This window comes from Amblyomma maculatum, chromosome 9 (genome assembly GCF_055883805.1).
Source record: "Amblyomma maculatum isolate TAMU_Amacu chromosome 9, ASM5588380v1, whole genome shotgun sequence".
NCBI classification, from domain to species: domain Eukaryota; kingdom Metazoa; phylum Arthropoda; class Arachnida; order Ixodida; family Ixodidae; genus Amblyomma; species Amblyomma maculatum.
In genome coordinates, this window is record NC_139352.1 from 13,374,655 (window position 1) to 13,401,763 (window position 27,109).

General features: G+C 44.7%; 1 protein-coding gene across 1 annotated transcript in view; it reads left to right on the top strand.

The window, feature by feature from the left end:
* Positions 1–27,109, top strand: part of LOC146178359 (immunomodulatory peroxidase-like) — a 97,072-nt gene that overhangs the window by 49,414 nt on the left and 20,549 nt on the right. The window contains exons 3-4 of the mRNA XM_084578184.1: positions 11,253–11,444; positions 25,618–25,779. Of these exons, the coding sequence (XP_084434310.1) occupies positions 11,253–11,444; positions 25,618–25,779 (354 nt within the window). The remainder of the gene's footprint in view (positions 1–11,252; positions 11,445–25,617; positions 25,780–27,109) is intronic.

Consider the following 27,109-nt stretch of genomic DNA (forward strand, 5'->3'; position numbering starts at 1 on the left):
TGCGGACCCATTCGATCATTGTTCACTAATAAACTTTTTCGACTTCAGTCAAAAAAAAAATTGAGAAATGATACCATAGTTCACATCAGCCAGCCTGTTTCTAAAGCCCGATAAATTGAAAAACTGAACGAATAGTTCCAGATCACACTATATATATATATATATATATATATATATATATATATATATATATATATATATATATATATATATATATATATATATATATATATATATATATATATAGTTGGTTTGTGGGGTTTAACGTCACAAAGCAACTCAGGCTATGAAAGACGCATATATATATATATATATATATATATATATATATATATATATATATATATATATATATATATATATATACACGCATGGGATTTAGTGCTTTCATGTCAATTTAACGACTTGAACAAATCCGTCCCTACATCTTCCCTACCACTGGATCTCAACTTCTAGATTCTGGTTTCCTGTTCTTGACAAACTAATTAGGCACTTGCAATCAGTGTTACCCCGTTGTTCAGCCACGAGTTAGTATTATTCAGTTTTATTGCGTAAGAAATACTACACCAGGTTTCAGCCCGTCGCGTAAACCCGGCCGTTAGCCACATTTGACCTTAGAGCGACCGCAGATGGGGCCCCTCTTCAAGCTGTCAGGTAAACTCGGTCGGTAACCACGCCGCGCCGCAGAAGAAAGAAGAAGAAGGAAAAGAAGAAAAAGAAAAAGCAGAAAAAGGAGAAGAATGAAAGAACAGAACGAGAAGCTACGTCGGCTTTTCTTACGCAACCCACCGGTTATAACTAAAGCTAAACCCCAGCTAATTTTTCCAGAACTTTGTTATCAAGTCCAGGAGCCTGTGAAAGTGACATATTATTAACGATATCCTCTATTTCTAAGAAAGTTAAAAGCCACTTATCGTTGAGCACTCCTCCTCTGTGGAAGTGGATTTCCAAGGGAAACAACGCCCCGGCTTTCTCTTCAACATCAGTAACGTGTGGAGCGGGCAAACTTTTGTTTGATTTATAGGATTTAACATTGCAAAGCGACTCAGGCTATAAGGAAATCAATAGTGGGGGATTCTGGAAATTTCAACCCCCTGGTGTTCTTTACCGTCCGATGAAATCGTAGAGTACAAGGACGCTCTGCTTTTCACTTCTATCCAAACACAGCCGCCGCGGCCATGATTTGATCCCGTGTCTCTGGGTTCAGTAACATGAGCACCATAACCACTGAGACGCCGCGGCAAGGTGCGGCAAAAGTAACTCTTAGTAGCGTACCGGTCGTGTTGTTTGATAATCGCACAGCCGACAAAAAGGTTTATGTGCAGAGCAGGAGCTCGAAGGCTCGCACAAAATAGAACCCCAGCAGTCGAGCCAGGAGCAGTACCACTTCATCTATTCGCGCAGCTGGTTGATCAGCCGTGGCTAACGGGACCTCTTCAATGAATGGAGGTAGCTTGCAATCGCCGGGCAACCTTCCTCATCAACCAGCTGAGCGTTTCAGAGTTGGTGACTATGAACGACAGCCCGAACGTGACAACCCTGCTCCTACTAGCCCTTCATCCGACCTTCTGGTCCACCACCGACACGCCACATCCGCAAGCTCCGCACTAGCTTGGCACTCTGCCGAACCTGGTTTTCGGCCGCATTCTTCGCACTGTTGTCTCACGTCCCGCCGATATGCGCGTTATAATAGCCCCTCGCACATCCCGGCTTTTGAATTTTCGCTCGTTCTAGGCCCAAGACACCGTTCTTTGCTGGCTCTTCAACGTGAACAACATGTCGAGCCAGTTCCTCCGGTAGTATGATGCGAGCGACGAGCTTCCTCCCGATGCCTCGGTAAGACTTCGTTTACCGCCACCCGACAAATGTCTGTACACGCCAACTTCGAGAAAGGCGTGGCTGATTACTTCGGCAAGGCGCTTCCGCTGACTCTCACCGCTCCTCACCGGATCTCTTTCCATTGAACATCAAGTGTGTCGCCGTCTGTGACAATGTGAGCTGTGCCCTTTTCCCAAGCATTTCATCCCAGAAGATCCAAGCATCAGGCCGGGGGAAAGCTTGTACCCATTGATGATGATGATGACCTGAGACAAAATGGCACATACCCACGGCGGGGGATTGGCCAGGGTGCATTGTAGTTTGTAAATAATTATGCTCAAGGACTGGAGTATTCAGATAAATATGGATCTTTAACTAGAATTTGGAAAAATAAAAAGGAAAAGAAAAGGTAATGAAATCGTACCTAGCATAGGAATCTACCTGTTGAAATTATGTAATCATGAATAGAATCGCACACTGCTTTTAAGGCATATCCCTTGACGCTTGCTCCGAAGGAGAGAACTGGAATGGTTAGTGGAAGGCCTAATCTCGAAAGGGGAGTTGCTAAGTAAGTTTTGCGGAGAGATGCGAACCTCTGGCAGAAGAGAAAAAAATGATCTATGGATTCAATTTCTTTGCAAGACTCACAGAGATTAGTAGCGGATAGCCCCGAACGACATAAATACAGATTTAGTTTCGGTAATCTGCAGCGCAAGAGAGTCATAGACACTTCACATATCCTTGAAACACACATGCGGCCACGCCAAAGCCATCTGAGGTGTTGGTACCCATTGAAAACCGGTGGGTACCCTGTGAGAAGAAGATATGGACCGCTTCTTTCTCGTCTACTACTAGCACAATACATTTCAGGAGAAATTAACGTCTTTCGTAGGATAGGATACGAAAGACGTTAATTTTTTCTGCGTCGCTTCACCAATAGGCCCCACAGTTTTCGCGGCGAGGAGGAAAATAGCCTCGAACCGGAACGCGCTGCGCGGCTCCTCCTCTCTGGTATGAGGGGACGCGGTGATAGCAGCGGGGGCGGCAGGGCATTCTACGGAGAAAGGGCGCACGTTCCAGTCTTTTGCACACAGGGTGTCTTGAATAGCCGCAAAGTATATAAGCCGATTAGCTGATGTGAGCGATGTGCTTTCTTTCCCTGTTCTTCCTTCTTTCGCCCCTTTCTTTCCTTCATTTCCCTGATCGTTTCATTTCCGCCAGCCGCAGTTTAGCTGCTAAGAGCTGCCGCGGTTAGCACAATCTTTTTTTTTTTTTACTCAGTTGTTTGAATTAACAAAAAGATAACAACCAAAAGAAGATGGTTACCAGAAGATAAAAGATTAACAGCGGTGGTATGCGTGTGTGTCGCTCTACACTATTCCACTTACAACTCACTCGATTGGGCGAAGACGAGCAGCTTCTGAATTTCAAGCCCCAACCAAAAATGTTTCGCTTTAGCAGCCTTTCGTGCGAGTTCCGAACACTGTGTTTGTAGAGCAGGGACCCGAAAAATTGAATACCCGTGCAACAATGGCAGTCTTTGGGCAACAAGTGGATGATATTCCTTACGGCAAATATTTACGAGATGCCTCCAGGTAAAGAACTATTTCGATTCAGTCACCTGAGGTTAATGCAAGTATGAAAGAACCTGTCCCACTTGAAGACAACGATATACTAATAAATTGGTTGTCAACTTATATAGTGAAACAGCGCTATAATATTTTTTTTTAAACACGCATCTCGTAAGATTTGCTGCCGATAATAGATGGGAATATGATCATAGGAATAGCAGCGATCGCTTGTAGTAAGCAAACCTTGCGACGAAAAATTAGCTATTAAATTGTTGACGAAAGCAACTTTTGATGAGGTCGTTATGGGACATTATTTAAGGTCACTATTTCATAGGTATAAATTGTTCATTTTATCTTGTATTTGGATGTCAGCATGACGGCAGCGTCAGACAAACGTAGCTAACGTCCAGTCAGAGAAATTGCAGGATAGCTGCTCCTGCCGTTGACAAGTCATCGCCACTCCCCGCACATATCGGCAAGCAGGTCGTGGAGTCATGTAGGCAATGCTGAAATCCGATTGCCTGGTAGTGGATGCTTGAACACCCTACCTGATTGTCACCTAACAAAAGAAGCCAGGGTAGAGTAAATGGATCCGAATTGGATAATGGATACTTAAGAATAAAACCCCAGTGGAGGTGTGGGAACTTCCGCAGTAGCCGCTCAAGCAGTAAAGAGTATATGAATGATCGGTTGACCCAACAAATGTAGCGCGATTAGCATTGCTCCTAAACGTGACATAAAACGGCTACATTCGCTTTCTTTCTTTCCTCAAATTGTTACGGTAAGCCGTCTCTAGAAATCATTTAAAAACAAAACGTAGATCGAAAGCTGCCCTCGCGGCCAGTGGTGCACCGCCGCCTCTCTATTCCACATAAAAGTTACACACTATTGTAATCAGGCTTGTAGCCTTCAGCCGACCTGATTAGGAGCATAATGTTTTGTCATTTCTGACCGAATGGCTTCGCTGCTACTGACTTTTTTTTTTTCTTTCAGCTAGGTACTTTCAGAAAGCAAAAATTAGCATGCGAAAGCTCCAAAATGCCGATTTGCGCTACTTGTCGCCTGTTCTGCGGATGGAACCCCACATACCAGCATGGCAGTTGTTCATAACTCGACCGCTAGATGGCGCCACATACACAAAATGGCAGCGCCCATAATAAAACAGTCTATACTACTAGCCTGCTTTTGATAATCGCGCAACCGACGAAGAGGATGAAGTGCGGAACAAGAGCTCGAACAATCACGCAAAATATAACCCAATCAGCGAGTTAAGAGTATACACGTAAAAGTCGAAAAACAAATCAGAAATTTCGCAGACAAGAACGGTATTTTTTTTTTATTATTTTTTAGTGAAGCAAACAAACGCGAGAACATTGAAAAAATTAATAATGCGGTTTCAGAGCTTTTTGAGTAGTTCAGTTCAGTTCAGTCGTTCAGTCGTGTCCGACTCTTCGTGACCCTATGGACCATATCACGCCACGCTTTCCGGTCTCTCACTATCTTCCTAACATCACATAACAATTCATCTGCAGCGCCTCGAGGATGCCATCTAACCATCGCGTTCGCTGCCTACCCCTTCTCCGGTGACCCTCAACTTTTCCCAACATCAAATCTTTCTCCAGCGACTCCTCTCTTCTCATGAGATGATCAAAGTAGGTGAGTTTTAACTTTAGAATTTGACCCTCCAATAAGCAGTCAGGGTTTATGGTCGACAATATCGACTGATTTGATCTTCTGGCCGTCCAAGGAACTCTCAAGATTCTCCGCCAGCACCACAATTCAAACACGTCAATTCTTCGGCGGTCAGCCTTCTTCACAGTCCAACCCTCGCATCCATACATCACAACTGGAACGACCATAGCACGAGTTATACGGATCTTGGTTGGCAGACTAATGTCTCTGCTCTTCACTAGGCGGTCAAGACTAGCGATGGCTCTCTTTCCCAGAAGTAGGCGTCTCCTAATTTCATGGCTGCAGTCTCCTTCCGGGGTTACTTCCAATTAAAGTTTATTTTTTTAGATTTAAAACCACTAAAACCCCTAAAGTAATAGAGAGCAATTGTCATAACTTGCTTTTAGACTTCTATGGTGTTTGGCGTCCTTAGGAGGGCTCAGACTATACGAGGATCATGGCATTGAAGGTCTCGCGATAATTAAGTTTACGTTACAATGCACTGATATATCCGACAGCACGCCTTGCGTTTCGCTTCCACAAAAGCCGACGAGTATATTGGTATATTGGAGCGAAAATTGAGAAATTTCGCCCACCGTTTAACCTCTAAAAGCACTTTCTGACTGTGGAACGACCACGGAAAGGAGAAAGGGTGGTATAAATCAAAGAACTTTTGTGAAACATCCCACCACTCATGCAAAACCCCTGCACAGGGGCATTGAGGTATAAATAAATAAATAAATAAATAAATAAATAAATAAATAAATAAATAAATAAATAAATAAATAAATAAATAAATAAATAAATAAATAAATAAATAAATAAATAAATAAATAAATAAATAAATAAATAAATAAATAAATAAGCTAGAAGTATGCATGCGCCACATCTTAGCACGGGTTTTCTAGGGCGAAATGTTTGGCAAGGCACCTGCTTTCGTGTAAGAGATTTCGGCTGGACATCAAGGAAGGTAATGTCAATGAAACAAACGCTATGCATCGGCAATGTTTATCAGCGCAGTCATCGAGTCAAACAGCTGAGTCGGCACACTGAAGATGCAAAGAAGAGCCCTCGTTACCGAAAAAATCAAGGGGGCGGCGTCTCTCGTAGATCATACCACTCCAGAACTGCATAACCAAATTGACGCTGCCTTCGAAGCAGTGGAACTGATGGCATTAGTCACGGACAGCACGAACAACGTACAAAAAAAAAAAAAAGAGGTGGTACTGTTGCAAGTGATATACACATATCACATGCCTTGGTTTATGCGGCTCACCGCCTAAGCTATAGTTGTGAATAATCTGATAATGCTAAGACTTTCATTGATAGTTGTGCTATTTAGCGAAACAGTCCACGCTGTTCTTGCCATGTGTTTATTTTTTCACAATTTTCAATTTTTCGCAGAAAAAAATCGTGAAACAATCCCTCCTTCCCCCCCCCCCCCCCTTTTTCTTTTTCATGTCATTCAAGACTTCCGATGTATTTCACATGTCTAGCTGCAGGATCTGTATTACGTCGTTGGTCCGCGCCGCTGGCTGAGCAGCTGCAGCTACCGGGATTCCCTCAATTAACGAAGGCGGCCTGCACACACCTGGCAACCTTCCTCATAACGAGCGTTCCGCAGTTGGTGACCACAGACGCCACAACCCTAACAAAGAATACACTATTGATACGTAAAGAGCATGCGAATGGAATATTCAAGTCATGAAAGACGGTTCAGCTATTCAAAACCTCCTACTGATATCAAATGCACTGAATAAATTGTTTCTCTCGTATGCAAAATTTAAAAACTGCTGAAGCTCTCCTGTTCACTCCTGTTAGCCGCTGTCATTCCTGCTGATAGTATTCACGCCCCAGAACTTATGTCTTAGACGTGATCTGTAAACATTGGCCAGCATCGATGCGGCACCAGTTTATAACGACAGAGGGATACAAGCGTATGAAGACAATAGCCATTGATACCAAGAAAGCACTGAGAAGTGTTATATTTTTTATCAATGGTGAAAAAAATAATGTCGTGAAGATAGTTTATTAGAAAACAGAAAAAAAAAAAAACAAGTGTGTGTCGACGGTGGTATACGATCCCACGACCTCCGGATTTTCGAGTAGGGTGCTCCGGACGCGATTTTATTGGCATAATCCTATAGATATCCATGGACTGTCTAAAAAAAAAAATTAGGTTAGCGAACCTCAGCAGTGAAACGAAGCGCCTCACATGGACGTCATCAAGCGCTTTGCGTGCGTGTTTGTATACTGCTGAACAGAGCTGCTTCGAAAGGAGAATCAAATACAGCAGGGCACTTGGAACTTGATTAAGACATTGCAAGCTACCCCTCAGCCACGCAGGCCCATTCTTTATCAAATTGCAGATTTTATCTAGATGCGTCGGGGAGCCTTGTGCATGATATGGTAGCTTTCGACTATACGCTAATGGAATCTATGAAATAATGCAGGCGCAAATTAGGAGATAACGATTAATCGAGTACCAAAGTACATGTCCACGGACGAGGATCCCCCAGGGGGTACACACCGGAACCATTAATGCTGTTGGATCGTACCTTTAAATGCACGTGGAGATTAAATGTTCGCTCAATCAAAACTCCTCGAATATTATTTCATTCACCTAAGCACGGATTAACTAGGGCAGACAAACGACTACCTTCTTATCCCACTGCGCATGTAATAAAGCATTCAACATTGAAATGACCAATGCGATTGCACGAGTTCAAGAAATTATTGAAATAGTGCACGTTTGACTACTTATATAAAACATTCCTTTATCGCGGTTCTATATCAGGATTTTTTTTTTCTTTTGCTTTGCCCTTACCACATTTACGCATACGCCGGTTCCAGTATTCCCCCTCTTCAGATTCAATTTGTGAGCCTACTGATTTATATAGCCTGTAACCATTCAAAATATTGTAAGTAGAAAACATTATATCCGTTAAAAAGCCAAATGTCGTCATCGCTGGTGTAGAAATCTCCATGTATGAACTTTCATCGCGACAGAAATCTCAAGCCACAAACTCTCTCTCTCTCTCTCTCTCTCTCTCTCTCTCTCTCTCTCTCTCTCTCTCTCTCTCTCTCTCTCTCTCTCTCTCTCTCTCTCTCTCTCTTCGTGTGCGTACACTCCACGAGGTCATCTGACGTCGTCCTGCAGTGCAGATCCATTCCCGATACTCTTCGCCGCAGTGTAGAGACGCACGGCTTCCGTGTCTGCCTCTCCCATATCGCTCATCTAATCCGCATTCGTCTCGGAAATCTCGCCAGCGGTCAGGCCACCGTCAATGTCGGAAAGGGAAAAAAATGCAATAAACACAGATGAATGAAAGAGTGAACGTTACAAAAAAGGAGCTATGCCAAAAGAAAAAAACATCGAAAGCACTGTGCAGCCCGGCCTTTGTGCGGTAATGCGACGAGGGCCCCTCATGAGAGGGCTTCCGCGAGGGAAGGTGAATGCGCCCTGCAGAAAGTAGCAGGGACTGTAAGAACGCCACGGGCGGCTTCCCGTTCTGCTTACCTTTCTCACTTTTTTCCTTCTGACCCCCTTTCAGATCTAATCGGTCGCTCGTCGACGCCGCGTTTACGCGGTCAGGGTTAATCCATCAGGCGACTCGTGAGCTTCCCGGAAAGGACGTGTTTGTTCGGGGTCGATCACAAGAACACTTCTTAATGTGGGTCGGCACGCGGAGGTGAGCCAGTTGTGAACGCGAGGCGACCTTTGACGGCCGCGGCGCGAGCCTCTTGTGCGAGGGCGAGCGTCCTTTGACGTGTAACGAGCCCTCTTTTTTATTATTATTATTATGGCATCGGCAGGGTGGTCCCGCTTTTGACGGAAACGCTTTCAGTGTGTGTTCAGGCCATTCAGTGTCACGTCTTAGCGGTTCCCGCTCTCAGTAAACCAGCCTTCGAATGAAGGTTAGCATTATGACAACAGGCGATCTTATTTGTGGCTTACTTGGAACACAACTGTGGAGACTTGGAGGACGCCGACCCACACAAGGCTGTTGCAAGCTGCTTGCGAACATGTAATCTCGCTATACACGGTTGTAACATAACTTTGCCGTCTCCAACTTTATCGCAGTCACGATGGCTTGCCCAATAGACAGGAAGAGAGAGGCGTTGAAGAAAAAAAGTTGTGCTTCTCTCTACAAGTGCAATTGGCGATTCCGAAACATATAGCGCTGGGTTGCCCGGAAATGCTCTATACCAGTTTATCGCTTTACGGCGTAGAAGAAGTTAATTAAGGGTCGCACGTATCCACTTTGCCCAGAACAAACTTAGCGCGTAATATTTATTACTCTCCTCACCTCGCGTACTGTGTGCACCATGTGAACTACAAAGTAACCTCAACAATAAGTTCTAACATAGAAGACTCCTTCTAAAGAGGATCAAATTAAAGCTCTAACCTAAAACGATCATCTTGCCATGGCATTGTTGTGATTTCGGCGGAGGTTAACTGGAAAAAGTCACCACCAAAACCCTTATATGTATATCTTCCATCAGTCGACATTATCCGTCCAGTGGGCGTATGTATACTGGAACATTAAAGGTGGTCTTATACAATATATCAAGCGCTACCTCGATCTGATATCTTTGGAGGTTGGTAAAAATGAGGTATGGAACTAGATAAAAACCCTTTTTGAAGGTTGATGCGTGTCTTAAAGGCATGACAGAAACATCGCTAATCCCAGCGTACTTACTATGATGGCGGCGCACGTTAACAGATGGTAAACTTTAACGATTGTAGCAACAGTGACCTGGTCATATGATTAATGGATATGAAGTCCGATGATGCGGCAGGGTGGTAGTCGAGGGATGGGACGACCTTTCATTGTGAGTGCGAGAAGGTAATTGATTTAGCGTTGATAGCGAGTTTCTGCAATGAGCTTTAATTCAGATTTGTCAGGTGCAGGGTATAGGCTTTCTCTGTCAAGATAGTGAGTCAGTGCGCCGATATCTAACCGTAAGGTGTCCTCCACTGTACCAGGTGACTCAGAGGTATACCTGTAGAGTAACATCATCTGTGTCGAATGTATGTATTTTGTATGTATGCAAGCATTTTGAGGGTTATGTAGGAGCAGGGGAAGGGTAGTAATGATTCGGGGTTCGATACACTTGACACCAGCTTGATTATGTATAAAGCACCCCTTCTCTGTGCTTATATTTTAGGCCATTCGCCGATCTGGATATTTTTTGATGAGCTCTCACAGGGTAAAAAAAAAAAAAAAAAAGAGCCCCACGTAGTATAAGCGCTCATTGAAAGTACGTCCTAGAACTGCAGGGCGATCTTACAGAATGCATTTAGTGTAACCGGCTTATGATATAGGCCGACAATTTTAGTATGGAAGCTCTAATCCGCAGGTTCAGAGACGAGCGAAATAGTCAAATTTGTGTGTTCGTTTGTTTTTCCCGTCACCAACCCCCCCGCCCCCTACCTTTTGCCCCAGAAGTTCAGAGCTCAGGAAAAACGTCTAACGCTTGTATGCCTTCTTGCTCCCCCTCTCCTTTCTCCTTCCCCTGACGTTCACAGCCTAGTAAAATTGTCTAAAGCTTATATGTACGACCAGCTGATAGCACATATTCCTCGGCTACTCCACATGCAAACTTCCATCGGGGAGAGCGCTTCATATAAAAGTGCATTTTCCTTACTGAGGCGCCTCTTGAGACGCTGATGTACGCAGCACCGCTATCCCGTCCAAACTCTTTATCGCGCAAGGTGTCCTCGAAAAGCTACTTTACGTAAACTCTACCTAGGTCTGAACATTCTGGAAGATCTTTCGCCTTTTGTTTTTGCTTTTTCTTTTTGCTTCAAAATTATCGGCAACACTTGAATTAATACACCCTTCCTGAAGCCAATAATTAAATTGTCGGTAGTTAATCTTTATTTTACAGCGTATACATTGCAGATAAAAAAAATGCTCCATGTCAGGCCACTATGTTCTCACCAGCCCTCAGTCGGTTTCAGTCCTCTAGGAGACTCCGAATTTTATACAGCTTTGGTTACTTTCAAAGCTTCAACTGGTATACCGGATATATCTACAGTTGCTTTTGTTATGTGTCTTACTTTTTCCACGTTTCTTTGTTTTCCTTTCGAACGATACGTTTCATAAAACGGCGGTTCACATATCGACCAAAAACACGATATCACGGCCATTCATTTCACGTCGTGCCTATTTGCTAAAAACGCAGGTGTGTCTTCCCCAAAGACGCTGTCCCTGTCCGGCCACCCTTTGCCCAATGCCCGCCAGGTGTCCAATGCTCTCTGGGACCTGCGCGAGCAGCACCTCCACGATACCTACTCGCGACATATCACGCACCTGGTCATGGCCTTCGGGCAGCTCATCGACCACGACCTGGCCCTGACGCCCGACGCCAGAGGGAGTGAGTATCGACGGGCGCCCGGCGCTGCTTTAATGCATAATGTGTGGTCACTGGCAAGACTCCAGTCATGCGCGCGTTCACTGTCTGGCCGCTCGGCTTGCCAGTGCTTCCGGTTTGACGAGGCACGTGCCAAGGTGCAAGACGCGCGCGGAAGAACGAGACACTGGTGCCAAACATCAGTTTTTTCTTTACATTCGATGCGTGGAGCGGGGAGATAGGGCGAGCCTAACAGAGTTTGTCGAAGGTCTGTTTTTCAATCAGAATACGGAGAAGCCGAACAGGCGAAAGCTAGGATAGGGGACAACAGCGTGCTTCGAAGGCTATCAGCGCTGTGAAAGCGAATCGTCGGTTCATATGCTGGCAGCTAAAAAAACGATAGTAAAGGGAGGGGAAAAGCTTGATGACACATATAGTTTTGGGATCGCGAGCCATTTGCGTTGGGTGGTGTTTCTACCTTTAGCGTTTTGGGCCCTCTGACCCTGAATATGAAGTGGAAGCCACCCCGAATCTTTTCTTTCATCTTTCATTGTTCGTTGACCCGTATTTTGAAGCCCAACAGGTGTACAATGCCCACATTGAGATTGTTATGGACAGTTAAAAATGCTTAATGGGCATGAGTTTTATTCTTTTATTCACGTTCAGAGTGGAGGTCAGAATTGCCGAGTTTGAATTGTAAAAGAGCATAGGCGATTCACTCATGATAGGGATTGGATGATGCTATTTGGCAAATCTACGCAGCTCTTTTAATGGTTTAACTAGGAGGGCACGTGCAGAGGCGAGCAAATGTAAACGCAGCACTTTCACGCATTGCCATTTTGAAATGGCAGCTCTGATGTGTGCATGCCGGTAATGGATGCTAGTGCACTCCTCATCGTGGACAATGTTTCATCATTTGCGATTGCAAAGCATTAGTGCACCTAAAATGAAATAAGTTACAGTATGTGCAACGAATGATATGATAAAAGGACGAGGACCCTGTGAGCCAGGTTTAGTAATGTTTATTAGCATGACTTTGTCAACTAGAAACAAAACAGGCCTCAACAGTTTATGCAACATGTTCACGCTTGACGTCGCTGTTGAGAACTATTTGCCATCCGTTTACACAGGTGTCCAAGTTGCCAAGGCTGACGCCCGGTAGAACTTGATCAAGACTGGGGAACTTTTTATTCCGATGCGGTTCAACTTGAAGCTGTCTAAAGCCTTTTACCGAACTCATTGCCCTATTTTTTTATCAGGATTTATTTCAGGAACAGTTTGTAAAATACATTTTGGCAGCAAGATTTATTACCACTTTTTTATAGTTTGGTTCGTGTAAATCGTTGATCATTGAAACGTTTGTGATAAAACTAGAGCGAAGGTAAGAGGACACACGTACAGGGACTTTCAATATTTTTTTATCGCTTTTAGAAAATCACTTCGTCGTAATTTTACTTCGATGGACTGCCGCAATGAAATCATTTTCGCGAACTCAAGAAATGTTTAAAGACACAATCAGGTTTTATGCTGTAAGGAAAATAAAACCGCAGCAGGCACAGGACGGAGGAATGTGCCTGATGAGTTTTTATCTTCCTTGTCTCACCAATTGGCCTACACATCTACCCTCCTATTTATGCTGTAGCTGCACGCTATAAATGCTGGCGTAGCACCAAGACAGAGAGAAAATTCAGTTAATGTATGTGAACTTCCTCGCACAACAGTCAATGCCTCTTGGGTCACAACGCCTCAACACACATATGCGAGTGTATTCTCTATTAATATTCAATAACGAACCCGGTCAGGAAAACGCGCAAACTAAGAGGTGAGCTTACCAGCCCGTGTGCGTCAAGTAACGGCAAACGACATTCGTTCAACGCCAAGCACATCGGACGCTAATCGGGCAACCGGAGACACGTAAAGAGAGCGATGAGGCACCTGAAGGCTCTGTGACTGCCCTCATAAGCTGGATACATGGGGTATTTCGCCGGACTTAATGCGTGGACATCTGTTCCATTTCCTGGCAGCCATGAAATCTGCTCGCGTTTCTTAGCGTACCGGTACAAATGTCCCTACCAGAGCTTCGCCCGTTCCTACTGGAGTAGCAGCGGAATGTGCCGGGTTGAAAAAAAGGTTTATTTGATGAAAACCAAGTGGCACTAGCATTCAGCGCGCCTCCGCCCAATTAAATCTATGATTATGCAGAAATGCAGTGCGCAATCATCTTGTTACAAACATTACCGAATAATGCAAGAAAGAATGCAGACTTTTATCACAACAGAGTCATGTTAGCGTCGACGTATAGTATATTACCGGGCGCCTCCCACTGATGCGCCGTGGCAGGGGCGCAGCCAGCTGTGCCCACAGAAACGATTATCCAATTCTGGGTCCTTTGTTTATCGGTGAATTTTTATTTATTTAATTCATTCCTTCGTCGAGACAATACAGGGTTCTACTTAAATTTAGGGGGCCTAAAACCTCCTACAAGTGATCTCAGAACCTCCGCGCATGATTATATGGATTTCATGAATCCGAAGCAGGCAATCACTTATTTTACTCTTGTCATACTTGTAAGAACACCTTTTTCTATCGTTTCGAAACTTTCCCGTGGTTTTTAGTATCAATCATTACCATGCTTTTTGTAAAACCTGACGAGGAAAAAATAAGCAGTCGGCAGCATTGTTAAACCTCAGTCAGTCCAAAGATGGGCTCTCAGCGCAATGGCTACAACACAATATATTGGGAAACACTAGGTAGAGTCCACCTGGCAGCCTTCACGAGTAAAGAAATCATCCCGCCTAAAACTAATCTAAGTGGATAAAATATATTTCTTTGCAGTTTTCATTTCCGCCCCCGCAGAAGATTAGTGATGCTTCTAGTTACCACTATATTGTTTATTTTAATTCGACATGATGTCAATTTGTACGCCGTCATACCGCTGAGAAAATCATGATTAAGCTATATCACAACCAGCTATTTAATATCAGTTATAGCAATGTCGGCAAAGATACGCAGTTCGAAGTGCTGGTCACGAAGGCAATTACACATTAAAAACTAATTCGATAAAGCCCTTGTGCAGTGAGGAACGATAAAGGCAGCAGCTATGTCACTACATACATATGCTCAGATGCAGATCATGTGCAAATGTCCGGCTGTCTCTGTGACTTTCTTTTTTTTTTTAATTGATTCTTACTCCAATTAATACTGGCTTGCGAATGAACTCCGCAAGAGAAGTCTTTAAAACGCGGTCACTGCATTGTAATTGTAGGTTGCGATTTCCTTTACATAGCCTGGACCTAGGCATGAAGATGATCTTCAGCGCTACTTTCAGCCGACAGGCCCAATAATCTGTCAAGTTTCAACAATGAACAGCCCGTAAATGAGCCCGAGCGTACACTATTCTTGCGCCGCAACAGGCAGGCCACCTTTGGATGGTAAGGAGTATTACGATATTAGAGCGTGAGTTATTACGACCCAGCCACTGCAGTCACCCACTCGAAATCGGCGCAGCGTACCAGAACTCAGCAGCAATGACAAATTTCTATGGCCGTCATTTGTGGTGGGTGTCATGGCGCCTCAGAGTTCGATTAGCTTCTAATGAGAAAGCACACGACCCACTGTTTCATTATAGCATGTCTTGTGTTCTGTTCTACGTTCATTTAGGGGTGGTTTGAATTGGTTGTGATGCGACCCTCAGCTAGGGCCACAGAGTTACCGTAACTTGCCCTTGGTAATGCGGCTATCACCACTTTCCGCGCTGCGAGATGAGCTACAACAACAAACAAATCACGAGGCAGGAGATGTGGACTGTACTTGCTTTCGGCTCATTTACTGCAGAGGAAACAAGCGTTCTTTCGAAGATGCCGTTATTGTGCTGTACTGTATCGCTTCAAGCATTGCAATCTCAAACATTGCTTGCCCTCGTGCTCCAACCGATTATTCCTCAGCTCGCTCACGAAACTTGGCGTTTGAGCCGCGCATACGGATACTGACAATAGGAACAAATCTTCGTGTTTTGAATAATGATTTTCCTCCGCTTTCCAAATCCTTCCCATCTGGTTCCCCATCGCTCCCACATACGGGTACGGATGCGCCGCGCATGAGGATACTGAAAATAGGAACAAATCTTCGTGTTTTGCATAATGATTTTCCTCCGTTTTCCAAATCCTTCCCATCTGGTTCCCCATCGCTCCCATGTGATTCATAATGACGTCGCATGAAGATCCCAAGGTACTACTGAGCGTGCATTGACCTACACCTGCATAGAGCGCACGCATGTTCGACATGTTTGGCTCATTAAGTAAGCATCGTCGTATTGAATATTTCGCGAGAGAGATTCTTTTCCATAACTTCCTTTCTATCTGAATTTGAAAGTTTTGCTCCCACTTAATAAAATCGCTGTACCACAGATGAGAATGGCAGATCTCTTGTTGCACGTAAGGGTGGTTCGCAGGCAAAATGAGGTTTTCGGCCCCCAACCGGGAAGTAATTTGTCTATAGTTCAAAATTCCGTGTGCTTTGGCGCGTCTGCGTCTCTTCCTCCGAGAGAGTGTGCTGAAAGGGGGAAGTTCATCCTCTCCTACCTCCGGTCACTCTTTCCCTCATTTTTATGTGCATCTTCCCTCTACCTTCTACTACCCCCCGTGATGCGTTTTATGCCCAAGGGACGTCCAGAGTTCGTCCCTTCCGTTCAAGGTCAAACATGAGAGTCTTTCTCAATACCTGATCATCATCATCTGTCGCGCTTGCTTTTTGCTTTTTCTGCGTCTCTGTTCAGATTGGGCAAGGGTTGGGACAGACAGCGAAATCCTGGAACACAGCCGTGTCATTTAGATACAGAACATCGGTCAATGCTTTGTACCATGGTAGTTCGCCGCGAAATTCAAGGCTTCTTTCCTTTCTTTGTTTTTTTCGCCATATCTACGCAGATACATTATGCGCTGTAAATGCAGCTGTTGCGGCAATTAGTTGAACTTTTTTTTTCATGATAAGCACTTTCCTGTACTCTCATTTCGCTATCCTCTGTCGTCGTCGTCTAGATCACGCTTCGTTTAAAGATAGAACTTAGTAACGCCTTCGTTCCGTAATAATGTTGAACATTCGAGCAGTGAGCACACGTAAAGTGTCGAAGACTCTCTCATCAGTGCGTTCATACTCTATGCGCCAAGCCTCGAGGAGGTTCGTAAAATAAAGAAGTTCGGCATGGTGCGCCTACCATCATCATTGACTCGACCAGGAGAGATAGAGATATGCAGGGAAATAAAACTGCAGTTTCAGAAAAGGGGGATGAACGTTGTCGCCCAGTAGCCTTCTGAAAACACGCTTCTTTGTTGGCTTGGTGAATATCGACTGTTGCCTTGATAATGTAAGTGGCCATCTGAGTTCCTTGAACACAACGGACAACAAGCAATACTAGGTTTCTATGTGGCATGTCTATAGTAAGTTGATCTGCACAGCTTATAGCTATTGTTGTGAATTCTATAGTGCGCCCCCTAAAGTGGCAATACCCAGTCGAAAAAAACTACAGAACTGTGTTAAAAATATGACAAAATATCCTGTAGTTCTGTCCTAACCATCAAATTTTTCAGTAGTTCTGTAGCACTTTTCTGTAGTTCTGCAGTTTTTCTGCAGTATATTTCTGTTGTCTGTAGTTCTGTAGCACTTTTCTGTTGTAACTACAGAAATTTCTGATGTTACTACAGAATGTTCTGTTGTAACAACAGAGTTCCCGTCAAAACCCGCACAGAAATTCTGTCGTAACATCACAAAATTTTCTGTAGTTATTTCCGTCTGGGTATAAACACTATACTGCTGAGGAAGTCTAAGATCTCATTGCACTAACTATGCGGGCGTTCAACACTAGTACATACCGCTGAATACTGCCACCAAAACTATTAAAACTAACGGTTCTTTCTAATCTCAAATAAAAAGTGCTACTCATTCCATTGAGAAATATACCGTGCAGAATTCAGTGCAGCCAGGCTGGAAAGTGAAATGTAATCTTGAAGACATCACTGCGATCACGGAGTAAATGAAAACAGTTTTGCCCAATAAGCGCGACATCCTGTCCTTTCGCAGACTCGCTCTGCGCAATGCTCCTCTGGGCAGTCGTCCAGACTCATCGTGCTTGAAGTTGGGAGAAAAGACATCCTCCAACAAATTTTCCGGGCTTAAATCTTCGGCTCGCAGCTTGTGAAGCTATGACGAAAAGGAAGAACCATGGCGACATGGGGTGGTTACGCTTAGACGAAGCCAACAAGCGCAACGCTTCGACACCGCGAGGAAAAGCTGAGGCCCGCTTGTGGACGCAGTTAAGCCGTTAATCGCGCTTGTTCTGACTCGTGCCTCTGTCTTCGGTCTGGCTGAAATTTCTCATAGTCTTAAGCTGCGCAGCACTCTGACCGCCTTGGAGAATTGGTTAGCTGAGGCTGTTACCAGGCCGGCAGGGCACAATGGATGAGTTGCAAGAGAGCTAATTAGGAGGACGAACAGAGCTGGCGAGGAGAGACGGGGGGGGGGGGGGGGGGGGGGGGGCTGAAAAGGAGCTTAAGCAAACTAAATTACACTATTCAACTTAGTAAGAAAGTCAATGCAGAGGACGCGAAACAAATAGCCCTAGAATTGCGCCACACCATTCCCTGGGTCAACTCTCGAGAACTTCATAGTCAACGCCACTCCATAGGCTCCGCTAAGACCTCTCCCACTTTCACCGTCTCTTTCATTTTGCGGGCTGTTCATGACATAAAAATAAAATAAGTAAGGTAGGTCACCTCGCATGCGTTAATCGTGTCATGTGGCATCCCTCTCGCGATAACTGCTTTCGAAACGCTGCCCCTTTCACGCGGCGCCTTCTGTTGTGTAGCACGAAGAAACAAAAAAGAGAAAGAAACGTACAGAAGATTAAACCTCGTCGTTGCTCAAGCCTTCAACCCCTCCAGACAGGCACACGCTCGGAGATGCTTAGTGATGACGGCCAGGTGCGATGATTCTTTCGCCGGGGGCACGTGGTGGACAGACCAGCTTGGCACCGATTCAAAAGAGCTTCGCCTGCGCGCGTTTAAGAAGCGGTTTCACGTAGCAGCTACTCTGTAGACGGCCTCACTCCTTCGGTGGGCCTTGCAACACCTCCGCCGGAAACGGGCTATACGATCATATCATATTTGCCTACCAGGTTCAGTCAAATAGAGCACGCGCGGCGTCATGGCGTTACACAACGCGGTGATATCTACCGGTGTTCGCCTATCGGCCGTAAATATCTGCAGTCTAGTTAGCTCGCATTCCTTTTCGATTTCGGTGCCTGCACACAATCAGATCTTCGAATTCCGCCCCCTCGTTCTCCCCGTGTAGTGCTGTGCGGATATAACAGCTGTCTTATAAAGTCATTTAGCTTTGCCTCGCCTGCTACCGCAAAAGCGGAGAAGTTTGTGAAGGTGAGATAACAGAGATAGGCAACAGCGCAGGACTGTGCGCGTCCGCTTGGAAAGGTTTTGCAAAAACGTCACAGCTCTGGAAAGCGAACTGCTGCAAAGTCGCCCAGTGGGGGTCAGCGATAGCTTTACTGAGCGGCGCAAGGGCTTCGTGTGTCGGCTTTCGCAGAGGACACTGATCCTGCCAGTGACCGCCGCTCTGAATCCCCTAGATACGCTTTCGCCGAGGTTGTTGTTTTGGGCGCAAAAGGCGAAAAAGAAAGTTAACCTATCACAGTAAATAAGCTTCACCTTGGCCTTTTTGATAGGTTTAGCTTTATGTCTTCCAATGACATGGCGGCAGCGGTGGGACCTGCAGTTATAAAGCCAAACACGATCAAGGCAATGTATGCGGTCGTTCGCACTACAAGCCTATAAAGCGATTCAGCTCTCTTTCCTTGAGAAAAAAGGCGTATTTTATAAAGGCTAATTTCTCATAGCGACAGTGCCTTGTATTGCCGTGGACGACAAAATGTTTGCGAAGCAATTCACGCGAAAACACTGCAATGGCAAGGCTCTAGTTTTTGTAAGGTTTGACTGAACGTTAAAGAACCCCGAGAAGTCAAAGTTATCTGGTGCCCTCAATTAAATATCCCTCATAGACACTGCACTTTAAAATGTTAAGCATCAAATGATATGCCATACTACACCATACAAGCATTGATTGCCTACTTTATTATTAATTTCTCAAGGTCTGTATGCAAACCTTAAATTGTATTTATTTCCGAACACACCAACAGTGTTAACAATTTTTCATGGTTCATGCCTCATAAATTATACTTGCTGCGTTAAAGGGATAAAACACTGGAATTCAGGCATCAATTTTTATCCGCGCAATGGAAAGACTACTGTCTAAAGCGTTCGGTGCCATAGAGGTTTTGGTAGAAATACTGTAGAAAAATGTTACCAATAATTTTTTTATAAGTGCATGCGTCTGTTTTTTCATATAGTCCGATGCCGAAAACCATGAGCAGCGACCGCAATGACGACTGGTGGTCGACAAAAAAGACGTACCGAAAACAAATGTACATTTCTCCCACCAGGCAGTAATTAGACATTTTTAGCTTACAGTAGCGTCTATTTGGGTTTCCACATTCACGGTTGTTACGGTAGAGTAATGTACGCCTTGTCGACGAAAGTTCTAGCAGGTTCTATCACCACCTCATTCAATAAATTCAAAACACTGCGGCGTCATCTAGTCACAGAAGCTAAAGGTAACCCACCCCCTTCCCCTCCAGGCCTCAGGTCATCCTCATGAATAAAGGTTTATGAATGAATGAATGAATGAATGAATGAATGAATGAATGAATGAATGAATGAATGAATGAATGAAAGAAAGAACGGTGGTTTTTATTTAAGGGCGTGATGAGAGAGTGAAAATATAAAATATGACAACTATTTCCTAGAAAGAAAAAAAAACAATCCGCATTTATGAACATCAGTGATATAATCTTGAGATGTGGTCATGTGGGGTACTACGGCGATAGTACCAGAGTTTCTCCACAAGATGTCACCTCAGTTGTTATTATGCGATTTTCAAGGGCAAATTACAATTATAAAGCCTCGTTTCTTCGATAGTGCAGTGCTCGATCTGTGCTATATATTGGCAAGATCTTGTCATTGCTAGCATAATCTCATGACGTACTTTGGCCAGTGTTCGGTACCTTTAACCTTTACTAACAATTGTATGGCTCTGTCCTCACCTTCTTCCTAGTTATCGTATACATTTGTATACTTCGCAATTACACCAGCGTGCTCATAGCACCTCGTTGACACATAAAGCGGAATTCCGAAACGGACTGTTTCGGGAAGACGGTCGCTTCCACCGACAACGAAGTAAATGCCTAAAAGGGCTTTCACGTCGTCGAGGTAGTTTCGAGGAATCATGACACAATTGTTAACTCCAAGCGGCGATCATGGCGACCACCTCAGAGAGCTGCATCCTCCTCTCTCGAGGCAGGCTACGGAATGCCGTATGTCATAATTGCCGCTACATAGTTTTCGACCATCAAAAGCGGGAGGGGGGGGGGGGGGGGGGATGGCAATGAATCCGGTTGTTTATTTGAGCCATTTCTTCCTGCACAAATCGCTATTATGAAATTGACTCTAGGGAATTATAGCAGGACCACAGAAGGCTGTGGCCGGGATATGAACTCGTAAACGTGCTTTCCGCAGCCGAAAGCCATTACCGGAGCTCTTTGAATATACCAGCTGCCGAAATCCTCACGTGACCCATGTGCGAGAATCCGACACACCGTTTGGGCTGAGAGTCTTAGGTTATTGTGCCTATCATATCTGCCACGTCAATCAAATAAACAAATCAACAGTAGTGCAGTCACAAGCACGTTTACAGGCGCCGCCAATGGCCGCTCGATGGCAGCGCCACCATCTTTAAACATCCATAAACTGACTGCTTATTATTACTGTCTTTATTGAAGGCTGCGCAACTTATATGACTGAAAGCCACCTAATGGCATCAATTCAACCTTCGACAGCCGTGCAGCTGCTTGTTCCGCCGAGTGCCTCGGGCCTACACTCCACTGAACATTCATCACGAAACCACCGTTTGTGGGCATCGTGGCTCTGCAGAGCGCCAGCAGCAAATTGGCAACGGGCCAATATACGGACGGCAAGCAACGAAAAAACAACATCGAGTTAGCCGTATACAAAAGAGGCGCGTTAGAGGGCCAGAGTCCTCGCAGCAATTGTGCATCTGGAGGAAACGAGGAAACCGGACGTGTTTCTTCTGCGCTATTTGTTGCGCGGAGCAGTTTCCGTTCTTTTTGTTCACGACGGGTACGTGCAGCAGCTACCTGCTGCAACGGTGCATGTTTTTGCGCACGTGTTGTCGGTACCAGCTTTAAAAAATCATAAACACGGGCCCGTGTAGCAAAAAGCGCGAAAAACATCCCTGATCGTCTTGCAAGCAGTCTCAACTCCGCGTGTTAACACGTGAAAATAGCGAGAGTTGGCACGAGTTGATCACAAAATGACAAGTATAGTAAACTAGAATGAACAGCTTAGTGGACGAGGGTCCCCGCGTATTACTGGAAACGTCGCGTGTACAAGCCCTAGCCCTAGCTGTTTCAAGACATTGCTATCGCAGTGCCACCAGAAACTGGTGGATTATCAAGACGTTTGAACGGTCACGTTTCTTTTCTTTCCTTTTTTTTGCGCCAAAAGCTTTAAGACCGCGAAAAGAAGCAAAATGCTAAGTTGTTTTATGCACCAGGCTCACAGTGCAATGCAAGTTACCATTTATTTTTGCAGGCGATCTGTAAAGCCACAGCAATGCGTTCTGGACTGGGCGAAAGAAGCATCACGTACCGCTTCGTTCGCAATTAGCGAGAAGATGCGTAGCTGCCGGGCACTGTACTGTCTGTTCTAGTAAACTGAATCACACGTCTGTCGCTTACTGACGGTACCCGTAAACATAATTGCCGTCGATGACGAGCATAGTTTTTAACCCGCGACACCTCTCGTGCGTTTTGGCGAAAGCCCCTGAGGGATCTTTGATGACGCTATGTTTCCTAAGCGACTTTCGAAAAACGGCTTTTTTTTTTTTTTTTTAGTAGAGACCCTCTTTTTTTTTTTTTTTAGGTTACAAGAGGCTTAATTTTTTTTTTTTTTTCAATTCACGCGCACGAAAAGGCTTCTCTTCAAATATTGTGCATGCGCTCACTGCTTTCCCGTGGCAAGTAATTGTGTACGCTGTTCATATACCGATCGAAAAAGCTGTCATTTTGGGATGCCTTAAATCTCACAGCACTTGGTTCAACTACAACGGAACTTGAACTTGTCGAAAAGCTCTATCAATGTCTAAGGTACATGCTAGCGGTAACAAGCAAGGGTGGAAGAACAGGCTAGTTGGCAGTTCATCTGAGGAAAACAAAACGGCGCACTCTTGACACACAGACAAAGAAAGAAACGACAACACAGCGCTGTGCCCACTGCCAACGTTCTAATGTTAAGACAAGATTGTGCTAACACACCCTCGATAGCTGAATTAGACTATTGAGCCATACACAGAGTACTTTTTATATGTTTAGTATTCCGGACTACATCCTTTAGCTCTTAGTGGCCTTTTGGCATTGGTTGTTTTCGGTATACTGCTTTTAATGCCCCTTTTTGCTCTTTTGGCCCTTTTATCGCTTTTAATGTCCATTCTCCTTTTAACGAACTTTTTGGCTTTTTATTACACTGTGCTTTCGTGTCACCGCATACTGTTATTTGTTACTCTTTTTGCCTCTTGGCTTGATCCTTTTATCGCCCTTCCATTATTTTTCTTAGCTTTGTTGTCTCGCTTTGTTTTGTTTTCAGATTTATTATCTCGCGTCTTTTCAACTTTTGTTACGTTATCTTTCTACCGCATGCAAACCCAGCAGCTGTTACCCATGCTTTCCCGCCCAGTTTTCGAAAACATATATTGTGTTGTTCTGCAATAATATAATCAGTTGAAGCAGCGCTGTGTTGTCGTTTCTTTCTTTGTTCGTGTGTCAAGAGTACGCTGTTTTGTTTTCCTAAGATAGCGCCGCGGTAACAAATTCCAAGCAAGTGATTTTGACGCCTATAGGCTTTTATTTTATCTTTTTTGTCTCGGATGACAGCAATTGAACACTCTATAAAATGCCGGAAATGCTCCAATGAAGCTAGAACTTATGAAAGCTCGAAGGGGTTACGTATTCGCTGCTTATCTCAATTTGAAACTATGGGTGGAGAAAAACCGAGCCACAGCTCGGTACTTGTTTGGCGAGTATCGTGAGCCTGTGGGATGTGAAAGGCACTACCGTCCGTGATGAGTGATGGAAAGTTCAATTATCTGCCAGCCAGATTTAAAAGTGTTGTTAAAGAATGAAGGAGATAACAGTCAAAAAGTTGCTGCGTAGAATGGCGTGCAGGGAGGCTGGGGTTAGCTCTCTGTGAAGTACGTAGAGTGGAGTTAAGTTTGCGGGGTTCCATTTGCCTTAGTGACAGCTGTGGAGGGTAGCAGAGAAGCTTATTGAGAGGTAGATCATAAAGCGAGGTGTCCGACACGGTTCTCTGGGAGATCAAAGCGTTTGTAGTGCATTCTGCGCGGTTAAATTGGGCAACATAGGGGTCCGTGGATATTGCCCGATGGACTGCCAACGCCGGTGATAGGAACTGAGAGCACGCCATTTAGTTTGTAGGAGGTAACTAGGGGAATATGGTTGTCATCCAGAGTGAATATGGTTGTCATCCAGAGGGAATATGGTTGTCATCCAGAGGGAATATGGTTGTCATCCAGAGTACAACATAATTATCGAGACAACAATTATAGGGACAGGCCTGCCTGTCAAAAATGTTTGCTCATTACCTCAGCAGGCTACCCTAACGCACACCAATGTATCGCAGCGTCTGCATATAAAATGTAATGAACGTTGGGCATTGAACCTAGTATCTATGGTGTAAAAAAAAAAAAAAAGCTTGTTAAAATTAAAGAGAATTGTGTCACGTGGTGGTGGCAATGCCGTAGGCCACGGGTGTTACAGTCACAGTCACAAATATCACTGCGCTATATCACAGTGATAAGTCCGCACGCCGGCGGCTGTCAAAAAAGAACAAATAAATACTTGAATGGTTCTCGGCAATAGGAAAAGAATTGCGCCCATATATAGGCCACAGATGAAAATGAATAATGCCGATGCAGAGGGTAGGGCATGAGATTTTGCTTTGTGGTAATGATAAAACCTCAGAGGCAGTTGTACATATTTGTACTGACCCCCGCCGAATTAACTGAAACAAGGATGCAGTCGTGGGAAAGTTTGTCGAACGCTTTCTTCACATTAATTGTAGCCAAGTCATGTATATGTGAAAGAAAATGCGCCGAAGGAGCAGGAAAAGATCTTCCGTGTGGCGTAGAGGAAGGAAAATCTATGAGCGTTAATGGAGCTTAGAAACACATAGTTGTCGTTCAACGGTGCGCCTACTCCGAAATGCTGGCAGAAAACTTTGTATAACACTATAACACAGAATTAGAGCCGGGGTTATTTTATTAAGGCAACAGCTTTCGCATATAACTTATTTGTGAAAGGCAAGAAATAACCAAATTAGTAATGCGCACGCTAATAACTAATCTAAGCAAACAAGGCTGCATTTGTGCATTCACGAGAGCTATTTTCGAAATTACGTACGGGCTCTAACAAATGCTTATAAGTATATCTGGTACGCAGCAGGAGATATAGCATTATGGAATGACCTAGGAGTAAATAGCAGCCGAACGGCTAATGAGCAGAACATATGCGATTTTTTTTATTTATTTTTTTACTTTATACAGGCGTGATAGAGGTTTGTGGCCATGTGGTCCTCAGTCTTTTCCTTGGGGGATGAGGGGGGGGGGGGGGGGGGCAAACGGGTATCTTCGAGACGCGGTGTTTTAATCCAGTAAAGAAAAAGACCAGGAATAAATAGCTAATCGCTGCAGGCGCTTACAAGATTATCGAGTTTCATTAGATGACAGCGCACGTTACCTACTGCTCCCGTACAGCCGCACAACATTCTCACTGCCTAATTGATAGCATTGGCGCTACCATTTAAAACTTAGCCGAACGACTCCTGAGCGAGTCCATTTACACAAATGCTGCTGCGAGGGGTTTCAGTTCATTGTGTGTTCAGAGACGTAGTCTATATGCGTGTCGAAATGAAGTCATGCCTCTGGAGCAGCGAGCGATATACAGTTCTCATATTTTTCCCTGTCTTTCTCTTGCACGCCGCAGATAATGGGTCTCTGCTCCTATGCTGCGGAAGTGATGCCGAGAAGTCTCCCTCCTGCTTTCCAATAAGCGTATTCAGCGAGGACGCTTTCTACGGGCCCCTGTCCGTGCCCTGCCTCAACTTCGTCCGTTCGTCGGCATGCAGCGACTGCAGCGGAGTCATGCGTGCGTTGCTCGCATCCTTCCCTGTACACACTATCCCTTTCTACGGTTGCGCGCTTCTTCGGTAGTTCTCGCCTATAATGGTCAACCAGTCTAGCACTGGCACAATTTCTTGTTCTTTGTTGTTGAACGCAGCTTTTTGTTCAAGCCATTTCCGGAGAAAAAAAAAAAAAAGAAGAACTAGGGTAACCTGAGTGCCCCCTGCAGCAAACGACAAGCTTTCCTAAAACATTGGGCGACAGAGGATGTCTACCGTGGTCCAAGCCTGGCAAACGAAAAGCGGGGACTGTCTAAGAGTCATGCTCTAGCATTAGAATATGAAGCGACTAGGATGAGATTAGCAAGTTCAGATTGGAACGATAGTGGACTGGCGTTAATGGTAACGAGAAGCACTGAGCGGCACATACCGTTCCACCCGTACACATCGATTCTATGACACCCTCAATAGGATTATAGGAAACATGTGCAAATAGCTCGTGTCATTGTTCCACGCGGCTTGTACGAGTCCTATGACGATGCTCCGGAAGCCCTTGTTGAAAGTGTCTAAACATCTCCCCCTGTGATAGACAGATAGTTATAGATCTCTCTCTCTCTCTCTCTCTCTCTCTCTCTGTACATATGCAAGCACATCCATACAGATCTGTAGATATTTATAGGCAGGCTCAACCAAAATTCTACAAATCTTTCGAATTGCTCAATAGTAAACAGCGAAAAAAACGACAGGACTACAGGATGCAAGAAACAGACTAAAATAAAATTATGGAGGACACTTAAGGTCCGCCTTTAAGGGTATAATGGGATAGCAGTTACCACCTCACATATAAAGCCCCGCTCTAAACAAGCCCTATCATTGTGCCTGCGTGGCTTGGGGGTATTGTGAATGTAACGGTCCTGGCAGGTTGATTCTGATATCACCCTTCCATATGAAAGGAGAGACTGGAGTTGGCCCCTCCTGCCAAATGTAATGTCAGGCGACCCTATGTCCAGTTAGTGCTCGGCCAAGTCAGCTGCCAGCGCCATGTTCGCGATTTTTTGCTCCCAACGCCAACGTGATGAACGGGACCTTTAACGCTCAATGGTGGTAACTATTGTATTGCCGTGGGGCGAGCATGGAAGAGGCCATAGCAGAAGCTCTCTGAACATTTTCGAAACATTTGCAACAGGAGGAGCTTTGAAATCTTCGGTCACCAGAAGGAAATGTCTACAGCCTCTTCCAAGTCCGACAAGTGACCTTACTGCGCAAGCCCCCTTCAAACTGGATCGCGAATGGCTGCAGATAATGAATGGCGCCCCTGACCTAGCGAAGTTACGTTGCTTGTATGTTTCTCAGAAT